Source organism: Phoca vitulina, unplaced genomic scaffold (assembly GCF_004348235.1).
Source record: "Phoca vitulina isolate PV1807 unplaced genomic scaffold, GSC_HSeal_1.0 scaffold7, whole genome shotgun sequence".
Taxonomy (NCBI): Eukaryota; Metazoa; Chordata; class Mammalia; order Carnivora; family Phocidae; genus Phoca; species Phoca vitulina.
The window spans coordinates 32,082,293-32,099,769 of record NW_022589710.1 but is presented as its reverse complement, the minus strand read 5'-3'; the positions used below and the strand labels follow the sequence as shown (position 1 = coordinate 32,099,769).

General features: G+C 39.5%; 1 protein-coding gene across 3 annotated transcripts in view; it reads right to left on the bottom strand.

The window, feature by feature from the left end:
- Nucleotides 1-385: 385 nt before the first annotated feature.
- Nucleotides 386-17,477, bottom strand: part of DAAM1 (dishevelled associated activator of morphogenesis 1) — a 161,930-nt gene continuing 144,838 nt past the window's right edge. For all 3 annotated transcript variants that reach the window (XM_032405215.1, XM_032405214.1, XM_032405216.1), the window contains 7 exons: nt 17,239-17,327; nt 16,231-16,399; nt 12,706-12,813; nt 11,135-11,195; nt 8,055-8,186; nt 4,384-4,554; nt 386-3,165 (listed from right to left, as the gene is read on the bottom strand). In XM_032405215.1, the coding sequence (XP_032261106.1) occupies nt 2,956-3,165; nt 4,384-4,554; nt 8,055-8,186; nt 11,135-11,195; nt 12,706-12,813; nt 16,231-16,399; nt 17,239-17,327 (940 nt within the window). In that variant the 3' untranslated portion in view covers nt 386-2,955. The remainder of the gene's footprint in view (nt 3,166-4,383; nt 4,555-8,054; nt 8,187-11,134; nt 11,196-12,705; nt 12,814-16,230; nt 16,400-17,238; nt 17,328-17,477) is intronic.

Here is a 17,477-nt window from a genome sequence, read left to right as displayed (position 1 = left end):
AAGCCCCAATTTTCAGAGGATATAATACACATCCCTTGTTCTGTACAGGTGATACTTCTCATCTTGACCTATATCATAAATTAATTTTAAAAAAGGAAATGCTTCAAAATGAAAACAATTTTGATTCTCGAGACCAGACATTCTTTTCTTATCACCAGTTGAATAATTTCACCAGTAGCCATGCTGAGAAACTGTAACTCTATGGAGTCATACAAAGAGGTTATAGAAAAGTGACAGAAAGAGGTAGCATGTATCAGTCTGTGAACATACTGAATGCTACCATAGCAAAAAACTGTACAATTCTAGGTCCAGTATGTACAAGCTAAAAAATATGTATATGTTCTACTTAGCAAACAATTGTCAATATTTAATAGTGCAAAGTACAAAGAAGTTTGATAATGCTGTTTTAATAACTCACAGAGAGCATATACATACACCCAATGAATTCATCTCTTTATTGCATATTGCTTTTTTAAAAAAAAGTACAATCTCATAGCACATACAACATTTTTTTTCTTGGTACTATAACAACAGTCTTGCACCTAAAGACTAAGAGGTTCCAACTACTAAGCTAATAAGATACAAGACATATAATTAAGTTTACAAATTATAATGCTTTCTTTTTGGCATTAATTTAAAAAAACAAACAAAAAACTTTAAAATACACACCCAAGAGAGAAAAGTGGCTACTTACACCAGCACCAATCTAAAAAGTAGATTTTTTTTTTTCAACAATGGCACATGGAATTACCTGCACAAAGCTTTTGGGGAAAGAAACCAAAAATGGATATGGTAAGGCCTACCAGGATGGCCGTATCAAAATGAGGATGATTACAAAGGGCAAGAGGGACACAATACACGGGCTTGCTCCTTTATGTGACACTCCATCCACTTGTCCATTCCTTAAACTGTAAAACAAAGCCATTTTCAAAATACAGTTCCAAAATTGAGCCAGACCAAATTTCTCTTGCTATAAATAGAAAAGAAGATAGAGGCACTTTTGTTAAGGAATAGACACATCCACCATCATCTCCCATTCCTAATCTTCAAGCCTTTTGGAGCAAAGTCTCTGCACCTTTAACCCGGTGCATTTGCAGACCTTGGATACTAGGGGCTGGGGAGCACAACCTCTGCTGTGAGTTTATGACCGCCTTATTAGCTAGAGTCATTTACTTCCATAAAATGGGTAGAAAGTCTCTAAGCTTGCAATGAGGGGGGAAAAAAATGTAAAACCACTGCTCTTGACAACTCTTAGAGCACTATTTCACAGCTTTCACATAGTGCAGAGACCTTGCCATCTGCACTAAGCATTATAGTTTATACAGATCATTTTTAAATAGCATGATTCCTGTACAGCGCATATTGGTATTCTATTCACCCCTTTATCCCCATTAGAACATAAGCTCCTTGGGGGCAGGGACTTTGTCTTGCTTATTACTGTAGCCCTACTAAGCCTGGCACATAGTAGGTGTTTAATAAATATTTGTTAATTGACTGAAAGACTCAATTTAGTGAGTAAATAATGTTCTAGTGCAACAGGACAAACTACTCTCTCCACAGGAAACCCAACCACAACAGGATTGATAGAAAGAAAAGAGAGAATCTTAGCCCCCCTCCCCCACTACAAATAAATAAAGCAAAGCCAAAAAAAAAAAAAAAAAGTAACAGTCCTCTTTATATATAATTTAAGGATATTAAGAGTTGGTAGGTTAATGGTAAGCATCTATATTTTATTTTCTAATGTTCATTGTTTTTATTCATTTCTCCCTGAGAGCTTTATCTTTTGGACTGAAATTTTACAGGTAGCTTTATTGACACACAATTTAAAATGACAACATATAAACAACAAACCACTTCAAACATACTTAGAGATAAATAGATCTTGGCATCTCTGTTAGTGTTGTTGACATTCTGTGCATTCACTAAATGTCCTTTAGTCCAGACCCATATAGACAGAAGATGCAGCTTGTCCTACAAAATAGGAAAAAAAAAAAAAAAAAAAGAAAAGAAAAGAAAAAAAAGGCACCCCATAAAAAATTTTAAATAATTTTTATCCCTTCAGAGAATCCCTCCTTTTAGGTCTGGGTGGGAAATTTTTATTTTTAAAGTTTATATATCTCTATTGTTATAACAACAAGCACATTCTGGCAACCTTGTTCTTTAACAAGAGCATGAATTGCATTTAGATAAATAGTGTTCTTTTCAAAAGCAATGTAAAGAAATCTTCAAGAGCGCTTGGCAGAGAACTCGATGAAATTAGGGGAAAAAAATTGATGCCCACATTTTAAATATATAAAAAAAAAAGTCTGATTGACATTCTACATAATTCAGATTGTGTGCAAGATGTTCTCAATAAACATTTACAGACTGCACCCCCACACCAGTGTCGGAAATCCTAAGCTGGTCCTATCAGTCACTGATGGGCTACACCAGTGTCACATCGTCAACTACCAAAAACCATTTTAAATCTATATTTTTCCAACACCATTTTCACCACTGAAAATAATTTCAAAGTATACCAAGCTTGGAAACCATAAAATATTTCTCAAGCCTTTTTTTTTTTTTTTTTGCTTTTGTTTTTCCTTTTTACTCTAGGGAATGTCTCTGTCATCTCTTTCAGGAGATAGCATTGTGCTTCTGAATAGCCGTGGTGTTCAGGGGAAGAAAATGAGCCATACTCATTATGAATGCATACACAAAGGGTTTCTGAGCACATACATTAACATAATTTTTTTTTTTTAACCATACATATAGGTCTCCAGACAACACTCAGACTTCTATATACATTTTTTTAATATATATGTACACATACATTTACATACACATACATTCACGCATTCACTCACAGATGAAGGAAGAAATTGCCACTGTTTGGATTGCAAGGCAGTGTAATGAAAAGTTCTAGTCACTTCAAAGGGCTGCTAATGAGCGTTCTAAAAAAGTATCCAAGGAAAATTAGAAATTAAGTTTTGTGACTGGTCTCTCTCGGCTGCTGTCTGTCATCTGGTTGGTAATACGCTTGCGATTCCGTTTCAGTTTAGAAAGGTCTTTGTCAAATACTTCTCCTGAGCGTAGAGCTGAAACCAGGTCATCGAACTCTCCACCCTCTTCACTATTCTCTTTTGCTTTCCTCATTTTACGTTCCCTTTCACGTTGTTCTTTGAGCTGCAAATAGAAAGCATCCTTTTACAGAAGTGCCAAAGTGTTGTTTTGTTTTCAGTGGAGATGAAGTCTTTGAAGTATGGCCATACTCCAGTCACATCAACCCATGTGCATCCAATAGCTGCTAAGCCACTTGGACCTCACAAGAGAGGGGGAACTGGGACTTCAGGTCTTATTGTAGAAGCAATGAATAATGAAGAAAGATGACCACTACTTTGTGATTAGACACTCACCATCTAGAATCTAGGTAAACCTCATGATATTCTAGTTAAAACAAGAGCAATCGAGGCAATTCCTGTTGCTACAATGGAACCAGGAAGTTATCACTGAACAGACCCCAAATATTGGTTTCTTTGATGGTACAGACAGACTAAAGCAAATGCTCATCGGGCCACTCTCCTCACATCACAGGCTCAGCTTCTATCTCCTGTGGATGCCTGGAGCCTGCTACACACGAGTTTATGGAAAGCCGAATTATACACGTACATTATAGAAAATTTAGATAATTCATATAAACAAGAGTGGGAAAATCATCGTTAATCCTACTGTTAAGAGATAACCATTGTGAACGTGCTGGGGGTATACCCCACCACTATCATTTTCCTTATTAACACTTACCTTACCAAAAAAAAAAAAAAAAAAAGATTTCACATAGAAATAATTTTGTTAGCTTTCTTTTATTACTAAATATTCTTTGAAAACATGACTTTAAAGGACTGAATAAATATTCCATTATGTAGCTATTGTACCATTTGAAGCTAATGCCTGGTTGGTAAATGTTCAGGTCGTTTCCATGTGAGGGCTATTACAAAGACCGCTGTTCTCTTTGGGCAAACTTATGATTATTTCTTTAGAATAACTTCTAAGAAATGAAACTCCAGGTCAGAGGATGTAGAAATATATCTTTTCAGGCTTTGGATATACACTGCCAGATTGCCCAAGAGAAACTTACACTGATTTAAACTCCGAGCATCATTCTAGAGAGCACCTCGATGCCCTCCTTCCTGCAGGCACATCACAGCTCCGTCTACACACCAAGGAGAGCACCTCGATGCCCTCCTTCCTGCAGCACATCACAGCTCCGTCTACACACCAAGGAGAGCACCTCGATGCCCTCCTTCCTGCAGGCACATCACAGCTCCGTCTACACACCAAGGAGAGGCAGCACTGGTACACGGTACTTCCAGGAGATGGAAACGGCTGACGCCCTCATTCTCTTACCTGGGCTTCCATGCGAGCACGGCGTTCCTCCTCCTCCTTCTTCTTTCTCATGTTTTCGTTCTCTTGTTTGGCTTCTGACACGGCTTGAAGAAACTGATCAAAAATGCCGAAGAACTCATCCGGCTGGATTTTGCTAGCCTCTTCCCCAAAGTGTTTCACTGCTTTAGTAAACTGGGGGGAAAAAAGTGAGTTTTAAGAAGTTCAGGGTTCCAAGGGAATTCTGTGATCAAACAGAAATCTCTCTAGAAGTAGTGAAGCTCAAGAAGAGTCAAATATAACTTGCTGGATTTTAGTGAGCCTGTATTTATCTTTGGCTGCTGAACAGGCCCATCAATCACCACTAAAGTAAAAAATTTAATACTCCTCGACTTTTGAAACCATTTATTCTTTTCCACCTCATTTCAGCTTAACACCATTGATGACCTACTCTGACTTTTTATTAACTAAACAGTAGTAAAAACAAGAAAGCAAAATATCATAGGGCAGAGCACTCAAGACATAAAACTAATAGCAAACTCGGCAGGGGTAGGGAAACTTGGACTTTTAACTTTTCTTTGAAGTAGTTTAATATCATTTATTGGTGCCATATGGTTAATATCAAAAGCAAATGGGATCCAGTGCTTCTTAGCTGCTTTTCCTAATCCTAAGTAATGCTAGTATTGTGATATTTCCTGGGCCTCAGCTAGAAAACAGTCACGGACTATGGAATCATTAATGCAACCCTGAATTTATGACTGAGAATACAATTTTATTCCAAATCCTTTGTTAAGAGAGAACCCTTCTCGGTACAAATCCTCTCAAAACAGCTAAAATGCAAAATATTAAGGGAGAATTTAAAAAAAATTAATACAAATATATGTATATTGTAACAGAATAGTTATTTCCAGTCTCCTCGGTTTTTCTTTTTTCCTTTGGATTGGTGAATGTATCCGTTTATTTAATATATTAATTCTTTAAATTGAAGTATAATTAACATACAGTGTTACATCAGTTTCAGGTGTACAACACAATGAATCAACAATTCTATACAGTACACAGTGCTCACCAGGAAAAGTGTAGTCCCCATCTGTCACCGAATGTTACTACACTATTCCTGACTATATTCCCTATGCTGTACTCTTCTAGTTTTAGTTCTCCTGGTAGTTATCTTCATAACTCAAGATCGCATGCTTTTAGGAGTCTTAGTGGTATCATGACTAACCAAATAATGTTCAATGCCAGTCATAATGTTTGTTAGAATTTTTCTTCCCTCTGTAAGGATCTAATGCTGTTACTCTTAAGCTGCTAAGGAAGGTGTTTCCAGCTTCAGAGTCAAATGAATTCTCATTCCCTATGCCTAATCAACAACTTAACATTTTCCAGATCTTTAATTCTCTTCATTTAGACTATGAAGTGTTTGTGCAGTGCCCCCAACCCAAGATTTCCTAATTGCTTTTATTTTTCTTGCACTACTTGCCTTTATTATATTTTTTTCTGATATTTCAGTAATACTATCTCCCTCTAGTAAATGTTTTCAGCATTTATTCTATTTTTTCGCCCTAGTTTTACTGAAATATAATGGACATACAGCACTGTATAAAATTAAGGTGCACAGCATAATGTCTTGACTTCAATATATTGTGAAATGATTACCAAAGTTTAGTTAACATCCAACACCCCATACAGATACACACAAAAGGGTCTACTCTCCTAATAACTTTCAAACATAGCATGCAGCAGTGTTAACTACAATCATCACGTTGTACATTACAACCCCTATACTTATCTATCTTATAACTGGAAGTTTGTACTTTTTGACTATCTTCCTCCAATTCCCCCTCAATATTTATTCTGAGATAAAACAATTACAAAGTTATATGTGTGTGTGTATGACATCTTATAGTTGTCATGTCATATCTTTAAATTTATAATAAAAATGTTCTTTTGCCGTTTCTCTCTTCACTGAGGAGCTGTTCTCAATGTTTTACTTATTTGGAAATATTCTATTGGAAACCAGAGTTCTTTAGGGACAAATACATTGTTCACATGCCACATGCAAAGCTCTAGCTTGCCTTCATGGCTTTATAAGCTAATTTCTAAAAGTTCTGGTATGAACAAAATGGCATTAGACGGCCTACAACTGAGTCTCTAAAACATTCAAGTTCATGCACTCCAAGCCATCCTGAATGATCTTTTTATCTAGGAATTCTAGTGATGATGAAGTCATGTATATTTTAGTCTTAGAAATCTGAAGAAAACTAGTCCCAGACTAAAAGTTCCCACACTAAAATTAAAAAAAAAAAAATAGTAGGTTGTGCGTAAGCGTGTGTTTTTACATCAAAAATCAACTGTAGGGTGGATTCTTATAAAAATGTTTGAGCCCTCAAGGCAGTAGATTCTGTACCGCCTGGTTTGGGAGGTGGAGTCCCCTCCTTTACAGATCTGTCATCCGAAGTGGTGAGGCACACCTCAGAGACGGGTGGGGGACGGGGGGATGGCAGTGGAGGTTGCTGACATCAATCGTGGGACAGCAGAAGCTGGACTTTTAACAGCAGTCCTCTGACCACACATTATCTTTCCATTTATTTGATCATGTTGGAGGCGGGGTTTATGGTTGAGACTAGCTAATGTATCCTAATACAGTCTTCTTCTGAACTGTAAGCAGTTGTGTATGTACACTCTACATAAACAATCATCCATTTCTATTACTAAACAGATGATTACAGGGAAATGACATCCATTACTCAAGTTTCAAAGGAAAGTTAAAGCTAAAGACTGTTGTGGCAACTGAGAGATGAGCATTGTGGAAGAGCTCGACAGGTTGGGGTAGGGGCTTAAGATCACTTATTAACAATGAGAAGGCGGGGTAAGAGAAAGTGAGCGAATGTGTACATGCACATGTATATAAATGTGTATGTATTTTGGAAGAGGAAATAGTGGGGAGGGGGAGGAGCTAAGGTCCTAGTTATTGCCAATGAAAACTTTTCCTTTAGAGGAAAACAAAATTTTGAAATAGCAAAAATCATATAAAGTGCTGTATTATTAAAACATATGCCTCTTGCCATGAGGCTGTGAATTAAAGTGTATTTCCTGCCATGAGAGACTATGGACTCTGAGAAACAAACAGAGGGTTCTAGAGGGGAGGGGGGTGGGGGGATGGGTTAGCCTGGTGATGGGTATTAAAGAGGGCACATATTGAATGGAGCACTGGGTGTTATATGCAAACGATGAATCATGGAACACTACATCAAAAACTAATGATGTAATGTACGGTGATTAACATAACATTAAAAAAAAAAACTGTATCTCCTTTAATAAGTTCTGCTGGAGATTTTAAGAGGGAATCTCCTGCCCTAAGTCTCTATCTCGGGAGAGCATATAACTTACAGGTACTGGGACACGTGGCCTTGATCACACCTAGCTCACATTTTATCCTGCCTCTGGTCTTCGTAATCTACTCTTCTGGTTCCCAGAGGTAACTTTAACCCAAAATCAACCATGAGAAAATTGCAAAATCTTTACTGGTCTTACACCATCCAGATACTCTGAGGTCTTGCTAACCTAAAGGCGACACAAGCCAGTCAGACAAAAAGGGTGTATTTCAATTGATCACAGCCCCGGATATGAAAATGCTGAACATCTGCAGGTATCAGCCCTGTCAAACAACACTCAGTACGCAAGGGGAGACTTACCAGGTCTTTAGCTTCTGCTAGAAGGTCTTCCACATCAGAGAAGCTGAAGCTGGCCACCGTGATGAACTGGCTGACAACAGACACAAACTTGTCTCCGGGTTGTGGGGGCTGAGACTTTTGATATTCCAGCTCCTTAAACACAGGAAGTGGATAACGTCAAGGAAGCCTGCAAATGCGGACTCACCTTGTCTGATTTTCCATATACCTCGAATTTAATAAGTCGTAATGGCGAACACATCAAAACCTACTCTAAAACACTTTGTGATACCCTAGGTCCCCCGGCCCTTCTGTCTACCATGCCAGAGCCATGCCCACGTGCACCCACGTATTTGCAAACAGCAATTTAGCCAATTATCTGAGTACTTTAACAGTGTGATTTCTTATACTAGCTTTAGGACGTAAGTAGATTAGCATTTAGATAATTAATAGAAGCTAAATAAGGAGAGCAAATTGGATTCCAAAGGTGTGTGACTGAAAGCAAGGTAGTTTGATTATTGATATTCTGTGCTCAGAATTCTGGTAATTCTGGTTCCTTGATTTTTCCTTCTTTCCCTCCTGCCAAGTCTAATGACTTTCTTCTCCATGCGGATATCTGGGTCAGTGGAATTTCAACTGTAGTGTTTGGCACCATAATCATTTACCATTTTTCTTCTTGTCTATACTATTTTGTTTTTGTGAACAGACAGGTAGAAGTATCAGTGTCTTATTAATTACCCATATTCTCCATTACCAGGGTGATGAACACACAGATGATTCAAATCTAATTTTAGTAATTAATTTCAACCATTGCCAGATGCACTTTCTTAATCCCACCCTCTGTGAGTGAGGGATTATTGTCCTCATTGTACAGACACATAAATTGAGGTTTAGAGGGATTAAATTCTTAGCTCAAAGCCAAAGCTTAGCTCAAAGCTGATAGGTGAAAGAGCTAGAATTTGAACTCAGGTCTGTCTGACTCCATAGTCTCAGCAATAGCTATGCTGGGCACCAACTAACTTAACCTGCACCTATTTTCTTCCATAACTGCCTTGGCAGAGGCACTAACAAGCAGGAGTGGAGAGGTCACAGGCTACGGGTTCTGATTCAGCTCCACCACTGATTTGGTTCTTATCCGTGACAAGTGGCCTGGGCCTCAGTTTCTTCACTTGTAAAAAAAGCAGGCAATATCCACATCACCATGAGAATCGAAGAAATAACACAAGTGGAAAGTTATAAAATATAGAACTTGCTCTGGTTGGAATAAATTGCCACAATTCTAGCGCTTTGGCCTTGAAAGTGAGCATGTATGTATGTGAGGCACAGAGATATAAAATTTTAAAGTGTTTCATTCATGTATAATCTCATTTCATTCAAATTAAGAACTCCATCTTTGGTATCTTCAAACAATATAATCCATTTGTGTCAAGCACAATTAGGATTCATGAATATTTAGACAGGCCAAGGTCTGCCTCCCATTATTTCCTTCGGGTGCTACATCTTGACATGCATGCTCGGGGAAGGGAAGGTTTCTGTAGCCCCTTTCCTATGAAAAATATGTTACAGTGTACATGACCCAGGTGCTGGAGAGATTTCAGCACAACTACTTTTAATAGACCCCAAACCCAAAACTTCCTCCCCACCAGGACCCCTCCCCATGCCTTGCTCTGAACTAGCTTAGATGCAAAGGTCAGAGCATCCATGACCAGGCTTTAGGGCTGTTGTAACTGCCACACTAGTCTCAAGAAAGCCTTCCACTGGGAGGAAATGGGAACCAAGAGAAGGCTATAAAACAAGTCTCATCCCAAACTGCCCTTAACCAGTTGGGCCTCTGAAATCTGAGAAGCACCATCCTACTTGCTGCTCACTCAGTGTCTTGGCCTACTGGGGTTGGCAGAAAAAGACTTCATTCAGTTCATCTCCTTTACTTTTGAAAGAGCATTCCCGACCGCCAAAAAAGGAAAAAAAAAAAAAAACCAAACAAACAAAACCTTACATGCTCCCTATTAAAAACAAACAGAAAAAGATTAGACATTGTGACTTTAACTTTTATTATAGAGTTCTGTCTTTAATGACGTCAACTGCTTTCAATGGCATAGTTTTACTATTAAAAAAAAAAAAGGAGGAGGGTCCTCATGGCATTGCTGATAAATGATCTGAAAGATACGTAAGAGAAGGGCACCCTTCCAAGCTGCCTGCAGAGCAGTGTCCTTTGTCTAGTGCCAGGCCAGAGCTAGGACCACTCTCCTGAGCAGGTTCCTTGTCCTGACCTGCCTCCTGGCTCGAGGCAGCACTGGGTGGTACCCACGTGGTGCTCGGCCGCGGGGGCCATGTGTAAGCCCACTGACTCCTCTGCCTCCAGCGGCGTGGCCTGCTCTCCTTCCACAGAGGTCTGGCCCTGGGACAACCTCGCTCCTGTGTACCTGAGTTCACCCCACCCTCCTCCTAAGTCACAGCTCAAAGTTCATCTCCTCCAGAAGAGAAGCTTCCTCTAATAAATGCCAATCATTCCACAAGCTTTGGACTAACCTAAATCCACCCTTCTTCCTCAAGGCATCTTTGTAATCACTGTGCTTATCTGGATGTGTTCTCAAGAGCAGACCTACTGCTCTCAGCCATTGCAACACCTGGAGGGCAAGGACTCTGAATCATCATGACCTCTGGCCTTGAGAATGGACCGTACACCCAAATGTCTGTCTGTCTGTTCAATAAATACTCCCCAAAGGACCAACTCCGAGACAACAGAGGTCTTCCACTGCTCTTCTGAGAAAGAACATCACTTATTAATAGAACGTGGACACAGAGAGGATCCTTGAAGATTATCTAGCCCAACCTGCTTTAATGAGCCCTTCCTTACAGGTAGGAAACTGGTGCAATCTTAGGTCTAGCTCCCCGGTTCCTGCTCCCGCGATACCCCCAAGACGTCCTAGAGCTGAGTCACCAGGGTGACACAACCTGCCTTTGCTTCTTCACTGCTCTTCTTTTCTTACTTCGTTATTTCTTTAATCAATAAATGTTTCTCCTGGGCATACCACCATGCTGGACATCATCAGCACTAGGGGTAGTGAAGAGACTGGGGCTAAGAAAAAGAAACACATACTCACCATCTCTACTGCTTTCAGGCCACTTCTCAGGGTGCTTATTTCTTTGTCCAGCTCAGTCATGCTGTTGTAAATAGTAACAGTTTAGTAACCAACATGTGACTTAAATGTATTAAATAGATGATGGGTTTACATATCTCCTGCTTGGAAGTCCCCACTAGTTTATTTTAAATGTTTAAAATTCCCTTCCATGCTCCGATCTCACAGAAAGATAACATTTTAAACTTAGGGAATTTAGATATGGAATTATGGTTTCTGTTTCCCACAGTCAGCAGGTATATTTTATAGATTAAAAATAGCAAAATAGAAATGTCTCCCATCTGTACAAAAATACTTCAGGTTTCAATCTCACGAAAATCTGACTTAAGCAAATTATTATACGTGGAAATAAGTTTTTTGCAATTCACGGCTCCCTTCGAACAAGTAAAAGAAACTCTTATCCACAATCATGCTCATATTGTACTCTTCATAATAACTGCATTGCTCTTCACTGAAGTTCTGGTCATGTGAATATTATAAGGTGATGGCTTAAATTTATTTTTATTTTAAAGGATTTATTTTTAAGTAATCTCTACACCCAACATGGGGCTTAAACTCAACCCCAAGATCAAGAGTGGCATGCTCTATTGCCTGAGCTGGCAGATACCCTGGTGATGGCTTAAATTTCAATCAACAATATTTCTTAAAGTTGTACTAACTAGATTTCACTGTCTTTTTGTATAGAGAAAGTTTCCTGGGCTTCTCCTATAAAACTTTCCATTTGATGGCTTTTAAACATCAGAGATTATTAACATAATCCTCTCAGATAATTCAGATGTAAACAAATTCACCAATATTTCAGTTAACTTTTGAATTTCATGTCTCACATTTCTATAAATTCTACAAAAAGAGGGAAAAATTAGCCTGCTCATCAACATACTTTTCAAAATCACTGCAAAAAGATGCAGTTTTAAATACACACATACACACACACACACACACACATTTTTAAAGGGCCAAAAGGAGGAGGGAAGAACAACAAGGAAAATTGCCTGCTCTTCAGTCTCTGAAAAGTGGTGTGAAGTCTTGTGGTGAAAGTTTGGCAACTTTCCATTTTATTTTTAGTTTCTTCATTTGCATAAAGACTGCTTTCCATTAAAAGGTTGCCTTGGTTTCTGAGAGTGTGTGCACATGTGAAAATTACTAGCAACGTCCTGACATTTAAGTTCTATTTGCTTAGCTATGTATCCTCGTTGACTAAGGGTGCTCCTACCTGTATTTAATAGAACTACCTTTCAAAAGTACTAGGGAAACCACATTCCTTTCTTATACTCTTAATAACTCAGAAAATTAGGTTTTCTGGAAGTTAAAAATTACATGCAGGAGTAGTCCAAAAGAGCTAGAAAACATATATATTCAAAACCATGTAACATATTTCAGTGACTTGGATAGGATTCAAACTTTACTTCATATGCTATTCGGGGGAAAGCAAACAGAAGGACCCTCTTCATGCAATGCCAGCTAACTACCTCAGTGGCTAAAGCACAGTTCAAGTGATTTTAAAAAAACTAAAACAATTCCCTGTAAGTACTTACTTTACTTTTGCTGCTTGAGGAATGTCCCGCAGTTCTTCATTTAGATTGAGGACCTTGGGGTATTTATTTTCCACAATAGTTATGAGATAGTGCAAAAGTGTGATGTTCCTACAATTAAAAAATGGAAAAAGTATTAAACATGGTTAATATCTGTATACGATATGCATATTCAAGTGGCTGAACCTGCAAGAATGCTATATTCCTGCATTCACTTCAAAATTTGGAGATTCCTCCAAGGCAGGGATTCTCAAGAGAAGGGAATAGGGGACAGCCTACATGAGATTTACATAACCATATGACAAAAGGAAGCATATATCTTCAAAAGCAAAGGGGTCAAGATTTACTACTTTGCCTCATAACAAGCATCCTTCAAAATCTGGATGATGGAAATGAAGTGGAACCCCTGCCAGTGGGGACATACCTACCAAAGACAAGGTGTGCCCTGAGGCTCACAATAAGGATGGGGGGGGATGGGGACTGAGGGATGCTTAATTCACTAAAAAGGACAGCTATTTTTCAAATCTAAAAGTACAGAGCAGCAACTCACTGATAAGAGTTTATTGATAATTCTCATTTAAGCTTTTTCAACTCTGATAACTTTTCCCCCTCTGACTCATTTATTTTGCTAGCTTTCGTCCCCTCGGACTCATCTGTTTTGCGGTTGTAGCAAAGGGTGGTCAAAAAGTTAGGAGGTCCCCTGCTGTAGGGCTGGGCCTGGAAGTGGGCCAGGACTGTGCCATCATGACTATGACATCCTTGCAGCCAAGAATCCACTTCCTAATTTTAGCAACACTTCAGCTCCTAACTGTATAACCCAGCTCCCTCTTTGGTGGTGACAGAACTGAACCCTGACTGACCTGGTCTGAAAAAGTGGATGCCTGATCACATTGTCTGTTAGGCCAAGCTGTGGTAGTCCGGTCCCGTTGTCCCTGACTCCAGGGCACATTACAGTCACCTGGACCCCAGATGCCTGGGCCAACCCAAGATTCATTTCATTGGAATGGGGGTGGGGCTAGGCACGAGTGTTTTTAAAAACTCCCCAGTAATTCTAAGAGCCAGGATCAAGAACCACTAGTCTACTGAAAGTTACCATAATCAAGAGGATGTAAATGTATTTCTTTAAAGACATGTTCATAATTTTTAGGCAGTTTGCTAATTTACGAGGCTGTCACAACAGCCACACCCACCCCCAACTAAAGTGAAGCAGAGTTGTCAAATAATTTCCTTTCCCATAATAATGAAATGGTTTTCATTTCTGGTTGCCCCTGCATCTTCACAGAAGTCAATGTGATCCCATTCCTCTGAGTCAACTGGTGCACGTGTGAAAAAATTTTTTCCTTCCTTTTTCTTGCTTTCAAGAAGTAATTAGAAAACAATAGCTCAGACAAGTAAAGCAGTGGCTAATGATTCTGGCCATTTACTTTGCAGATATTGAGCTGTTATCCTTCCATTCCAATGTTGCTGTTCACAGAATCTGAGTGTCGGCCCAAGTGCCTCCTGCAGAAGGGACCAAATCCCAGCTACCATTATGAGAAAGGGTAGAGCCATTTCTCTTCATTCTTTCACAGAGATGCTTTGTTATTTAGAGAAACTAAATTTAATTAACCACATATACTTTTCTTAGTGTAGAAAGACTTCATACTAGATCAGAACATTCACATTTATTTGCTATCCAAATAACACCTCATTTGACTGAATATAAATTCCTGAAGAATGAAAACAGCCACACATTTGATTATTTGCTGGTATTACCAGAAACAAGCATTTAAAGCAGAGTGAATGTACCCTGCACTGCTAACTGTTCCACTCTCATACAGTCTGATTAGATTCAACTGAGCATTTACTGAGTGACTGCTTATAAACAAGGCACTCTGCTAGGCACTATGGGTTTATAAGACACTGGTACTATTTCTAGGGACCAAATATTCACAGGAAGAAGAGGAAAAAGAGATCAGAAATGTTTTTAATTTATTATTTTGAAAAGGCTTGTGTATTAAATTCTATGGTAACTTCAATAAGCAGATAATTACATAGTAAGTGCCAGGTTATCAGTAATGAGGGGGCGGAGGGTATCAAGGGAAAGAGAGAGAGAGAAGGAAGAGGGGGAGAGGGGGTGAAAGAGAGGGAGGGGGATGGGGGAGGGAGAAGGAGAGAGAGAGGACTAACTGGTAGTGAGGGTCTCCTTCCTCTCCAACTTGCAAGCCGAGTTGAAGAGAACACCCTTCCTTAAAAAGGTGACTGCTCTTTAAATGCAGCTAAGATGTTGCAGTTATCTACTACAACTTCCAAATAAGATCCATCTGTTGTTGGCGTAGAGCCGAGGGCAACAGAACAGGTGCCAAATACCTTGCTTGTGATCGTAGGCAAGCTAAATGAACCACGTGACACCGCCTCAGTTTCTTTATCTGACAATAGGCGATACAGCACTTTGGCCTGTGTACGCCACACGATCAAATACGAAAGTGCTCTGGAAGGATCAAGCACTTACATTAAAAATAAGGTGGTGATAGCATAGCTGTCCTTTGTTAATCTATCTCTACATGAGGCAGAAAATAAGCTTTAGCCCTACAACTTAACACACTGCTTATTTCTTATGGGATGGATTCAGGGTTGCCATAATGCTATGCATCACTAATTTTATAGAAAATATAGAGTAAAAAGCCTTACCAGTGAGGGAAAATTAGGGTGAACAGCCCATATTTCTAAAAAGAATTGGATGCAGGGAAGTTCACCTTAGAAACAATTGTGCAAGTGGCTTTGAAGTCAGTAAGAACCTTAGTGAAACAGAGCTTCCTGGGAAACTAGTGTTGTTATGCCTAATGATCCTACCTGTTAATGACACCAGAGCATTTTTCACCTCTTGGTGTTTCTAACAAGAATCCATTCACCTAAAACACACTTTCTAGGAAACATTTTGAGGAGTCTTGGAAGGAGCAGCTTAATACCAACAGCCAAAATGCATTTATACCTCATAATTTTTTATAGCTGCTAGCTTCAGTGTATAAAGGAAGGAAGGCATATGCTAAAACCCCAACAAGCTTCACATTCTCTCATCAGCTGTCAGTTTTTTTTTTTCTTTTCCCTGGAACACAGTTCTCTGTGGAGGGGTCATGACTGGGAGAGGTCATGAAGAGACCAGTAGCATGTGGGTCACATTCTGTCTCTTGATCGGGGCACTAGTTATATAGAGGTTCAGATTGTGAAAATTCATCCAGCTGTACATTTCTGACTAGTGGACTCGTCCTTAGTGTATTACACTATAATACAAAGTTTATCCAAGAAAACCCAAAAACTTAAGACTAGATGCTATCCCTGGGGACTGAAAATGGATGAAGGATAATTGGTCCGATGGGAATTTAGGGTTATTTGTGATTAGGAGAGAAGAGAGAAGTCAGTGCGGAGAGGGAAAGAACATGAGCGAGAGAAAGCAAACCGGGGGCTGCAGTATCAGGGAGGCCCAGGAGGCCCAGAGGGGTCTGACTTCAGCTCCTGGATCCTCCAAGTGTTGGAAGATACCGTACTTACTTGTCAATACTAGATTTTGTGTCAGCAATCTTGTTTAGGCTGGAGATCTTGAATCCATATGCATTGCCTCTTTGGCCTTTATTCATGTAATTTCCAAACGCCAAAACCACTTCTAGCAACTGCTTCAGGGCGCGGCTCCGAAACACCTCTTCTGAGCCAGAACGAATTGCTTCAAAATAAAGCACACACAAACACAACTACTACAACCAAGACTCTTCAGTGATACCCATCCTAAATCCACACACCTGAGAGCAGATACTGAAGATGTAAGACTGGGTCATTGGACTACCAGGGAGCACTTACAAAACACCTAATCCAGAAGCAGAGAGCGAGGGGACAGGGAGAGCCAGCTGACCCACAGGTAGCTGCACAATCCTATCCTTTCTTAGTCCTTTTCTTGGCTGATTCATCAACCATAAGCAGTTAAGAACACACAGAAAGTGACTACATTTCCCACATTCCTGTGCAAACACTTTCTTGCCCGGTGTAAGTCAGATCAACAGGATTATTGATCAAATCTATTGACAAAAACACCTGGCCAAATGTGTTTCATGTTACAGCTTGTTGTTGTCATCAGGGATTGGGGCTTGAGCACAGTCCTGAGTCCAGTCTGCACTCTGTGGCTGTGCTCTTCAGCTGCCCATGTTTCAAACACTTAAAAATTTAATAGCCTTAAATCTTCCCCGAGAAATATCTAGTAAAGCACCACTGCGATAAAGCTAGTTACAGATTTAACGCTAGTAACGGTCAAATATATTTCTCACCAACTCCCAGGAAGTTAAAAGCCCACTTCTACAGAGGAGCCCAGGAGATGTGCTGTGAGCTCCAGAACCCAGGCTAGACCAGAGGGCTAAGTGTGGACCTTAAGTAATTACCCATCAGAATACCAAAAGATTTTAAGCAAAAAAAAATCACCCAACAGATCCTGTTTACTATCTGCACTTGGATTGTATTTGCAAACGGGCACTTATGATGAACATCATTTTCAATCTGGAGGCCTGACTTTACCTTCCACTTTAGGTTTCACTTCTGCCACACGCTCTGCAAACTTCTTTTTGAAGTACAGTGATTGTAATCTTTGCTGATAATGATTAATTCTGTAAGAGCAAGCATGGATTGATGAACATTTATTTACTTAAGATGTCTATGTTCGCTCAATGGATATGAAGGTACCTTAGAGCATGCCCCCCCCAACACACACACACACACACACACACACACACACACACACACACACACACACACAC